This window comes from Lolium rigidum, chromosome 6 (assembly GCF_022539505.1).
Source record: "Lolium rigidum isolate FL_2022 chromosome 6, APGP_CSIRO_Lrig_0.1, whole genome shotgun sequence".
Lineage (NCBI taxonomy): Eukaryota > Viridiplantae > Streptophyta > Magnoliopsida > Poales > Poaceae > Lolium > Lolium rigidum.
This window is the reverse complement of record NC_061513.1, coordinates 289,118,590-289,122,428: the sequence shown is the minus strand read 5'-3', so window position 1 is coordinate 289,122,428 and position 3,839 is coordinate 289,118,590. Positions and strand designations below refer to the sequence as shown.

The following is a 3,839-nucleotide window of genomic DNA, read 5'->3' as shown; positions in this document are numbered from 1 at the left end:
AAAGTTTCTATTATGGTTGCTTGTTGAGAGCCTAATTTTTTTTGGTAACTTTTGGATTGGAACGGCTGTGTCTATCTCAGTTATGTAGAGGCCTCGTGTAATGCTTGAACCTTTTAAATAACAAATCACCCTTTATCGAAAATAATCCTAATATGCCACCATTTGCTGCAAAATCCAATATTTTTTTTGTGGTGGGGGGGGGGGGGGGGGGACATCTAGCGTTGTTGCAGTCGCTTGCACGCGGCGCCCAGACGGTGTGGTGCACAGCCAACACGCACGTCGTCGTAATGACGTCCGCCCAAGTTACCTCCTCCTGCTCCTGCGCATGGTAATACGCTTCAGTTTTGGTACTAAATCATTCTCAGTCGATTTCGTGATAAGATCGATACATCATCCAGATATTCAGCTAGGCTAGCTCTCGATGTCCTTCTATAAATACCTCGATCCAGATACAACCTCCCCACAAATCCAACAACAGCCACCGCCATTGATCTCCAATCTCGAGACCTCTTTTGCTGATCACATCTGATCGCTGGTTACGAGGCAGGCAAAGCTAGCTAGCTCGCTCGCCGGCCATGTCTTCCTCCCCTGACCTCTCCGGGATCCTGCCCCGCGTGCTCATCGTCTCCCGCCGCACCGTCCGCAAGAACAAGTTCGTCGACTTCGTCGGCGAGTACCACCTGGACCTCATCGTGGGCTACGGCGCAGTGCCGGTGATCATGCCGCGGGTGGCCGGCATACACGCCATGCTCGACTCCTTCGAGCCCATCCACGGCGTGCTCCTCTGCGAGGGCGAGGACATCGACCCCTCCATTTACGACGCCAACAATGACGACGACGGCCTCACGCCGGAGCAGCTGGAGGCCGTGCGGCGGCTCCACCCGAGCGACGCAGCCGTGGACCACGAGAAGGACTCCATCGAGCTCCTCCTCGCGCGCCGCTGCCTCGAGCGCGGCATCCCGTTCCTCGGCATCTGCCGCGGCTCGCAGGTGCTCAACGTCGCCTGCGGCGGCACCCTCTACCAGGACGTCGACCAGGAGCTCGCTTCCCGTGCCTCCGACACCGCCGTGTGTCACATGGACTATGCCGACTACGACGGGCACCGGCACCCGGTGCGCGTCCTCCCCGGCACGCCGCTCCACCACTGGTTCGCAGAGTCGCTCGACGGCGATGAGATCATGGTGAACAGCTACCACCACCAGGGCGTGCGTCGGCTGGCCAAGCGGTTCGTGCCGATGGCGTTCGCGCCGGACGGGCTGGTGGAGGGGTTTTACGACCCGGACGTGTACAACCCCGGCGATGGCAAGTTCATCATGGGGCTCCAGTTCCACCCGGAGCGCATGCGCAAGGATGGCTCCGATGAGTTCGACTACCCCGGCTGCGCCAAGGCCTACGAGGAGTTCGTCCGCGCCGTGGTCGCCTACCAGGCTAAGCTAGCCGTGGTGAGACGTTTCCAGGACGTGGTCACGCGCGGCCGGAGCGCGGTCACCGCAGCAGTGCCAAAGCTGAGCCACGACATGGAGAAGCAGCGCAAGGTGCTCGTCCGGAGCTTCTCGCTGGCCAAGAACATGTACTTGGGCGGCGGCGACACGCAGAAGCCGGCGGCTGAGGCGGAGCGGCGGGACCTAGACGCTGGCGCTGAGTTCCTGGAGACGGCGGCGCTGAGCTCGCAGCAGGAGAAGCGGCTGAAGCAGATGGGCGCGACGGTACGGAACGCGTCCGGGTACCTCAACAGCACGCTGAAGGTGAGCGAGGACCGGGAGGCGGCGGCCAGAGCTCTCATGGCCAAGATGTCGGCCGCGCAGCTGTCCAGCCTCGCTGCATTCTACCGCGCCATGGGAGCCATCTGCGCCGACCTGCTTGACGCCAAGCCGTCCTGCTAGTTGACTTCGATGAGCTCCATCTTGTCGTGGAACCTGGATGATCACAGGAAAGACGATGAGCTAAACTACCAAGTAGCTCTATTTTCTTTATGTCAAACTAGGAAATTAACTGTTTGAGATTAAGTGTCGTAGCCTTTTATTTCTTTCTAAAATGAGCGAAAGTAAACAATAAAATGCATGTCCGACAAAACGCATGGCACTTAAGCGGACGGTCTAGAAACATTAAGTTGCACAGAAGTACAGAACAAAACCTATTCATTGATTGTTGGAAACTTTATCTTGTCCATCACAACCAGAAGAGGAGAACCAGCAAAGTTCTCGGATATCATGTGGAGGTGTCAAAGCCAGAGCAGGTGTGGAATGCCACGGACCAGGAGCTTCAAGTTAGTTGGAACTTGGAAGAAATTAAAGTGTTTTGTCATGAGGCATGCATGGCGAACAGGTTGACTTCGCAGCAACACTTGTCCAGCAGCCAAATATAGATAGTATGTATCAATACAATTTAGTATTCAGCAGTGACGTACTAGATCTGAACGACGATAACTGAAGAGCAACAGCAACATACTATCCCCGCGCAAACTAAGTGTCGCAATTTAGATCTACTCGTAATTTGGTCTTGATACGCGCTTTATGTCACTACAGGAAAACGGAGACGTGCCGACCGTGATTGTCGTCGGGGTAGCCTCGAAAACCGTCGGCGTAGGGCTAAGCCGATGGTGACCCTTGGCGCGTTGTCGTCGGGAACGCTGCCCGTCGGCACAGCCGGAAACCTCTTGTCGTAGCTTCACCGTCGGCATCACGTGGCCGTCGGCGCGCCAGCGCTAACGGAACTGGGCTAACGGCAGGGAGGATCTATGTCGACGGTTAAACCGTCGCATAGCCCTCGCACGTGTCCTCTTCTGACCTCTCCCACCAGCCGGCGCAGCATGGAAGCTATGCTGACGGTTAAACCGTCGGCATAGCTCCGCCACGTGGCCTCTCCTGGTACCTCCCAAGCCGACGCATCACAGGGAAGCTATGCCGACGGGTAACCCCACATGGCAAGATCTGGTGCCTCCCGGCCTCCCCCCACGACCCCTATTTGACCAACTAGACCGTCGACATAGGTACCCCAGATTTCTTTTCTTTTCTGTTTTATGTTCTCCCTGCAGTTTTAAAATCACTTTATTGCATACATATATCAATAAATATGTAATAACTAAAACTTGTCACATAACTCAAACATGTCATCGATACATAAGTCAAACATGTCATCGATACATAACTCAAACATTTCAATGATATATAACTCAAACATCCATCCATCCATATGTCAAAGATGTCATCGATACATAACTCAAACATCCATCCATACATATGTCACATAGTTCTAACATCCGTGCATACATAGACAACAAGCCATGAATTAAGCAACATCCATACATGGATAGGATATAGTATCAACCGGTCATCCTGGATCACCGGCACACCACAAATTTCGCCGCCAAGAGCATCATCACTACAAAATGGAAGACAACACCAATTCAGCATGGATATTTGTGCAAGTAAAAGTCCATGAATAAAAAAATGATCAAAGTCATGCGTGGATAGTTTGGTTGGGAACTCACCAACTGCGGCGAGTGTTGCCGGGACTCACGGCTCTCGCGACGGGGTGAGGCACCGCCGGAGTGACCAGGACTCAGACCGCCAAAGTGAAGCCGAGTCCTCTCGGCGGGCGACGCGTCTGGCGAGGAGGCAGAAGCACGACCAAAGGGAATGTTCGAGTGAGTCGAGGATCCCTACATAACACGAAGAAATTATGGATAAGTGTAAATATCAATGTGCAAGGCAACGGTAAGTAGTAACCTAGTAGTATGGCAAAGCATTAACCAGAGCCCCGCCGTAGAGCTGTGCGAGGAAATCCGTCTTCGTTGGCATCTTTGGAAACGGTGGTACCACTAGAGGTTCCACATACAG

At 54.1% G+C, this 3,839-nt stretch overlaps 1 protein-coding gene across 1 annotated transcript; it reads left to right on the top strand.

Moving 5' to 3' along the window:
* Positions 1-575: 575 nt before the first annotated feature.
* LOC124664336 (putative glutamine amidotransferase GAT1_2.1) lies at positions 576-1,883 on the top strand. The gene has a single exon (XM_047201879.1). The coding sequence runs from the start codon at positions 576-578 to the stop codon at positions 1,881-1,883; it is 1,308 nt and encodes a 435-aa protein (XP_047057835.1).
* Positions 1,884-3,839: the final 1,956 nt, after the last annotated feature.

Bases quoted from the DNA above. Each gene is read 5' to 3' on its own strand.
- LOC124664336 (XM_047201879.1), top strand. From the start codon at position 576: ATGTCTTCCTCCCCTGACCTCTCCGGGATCCTGCCCCGCGTGCTCATC.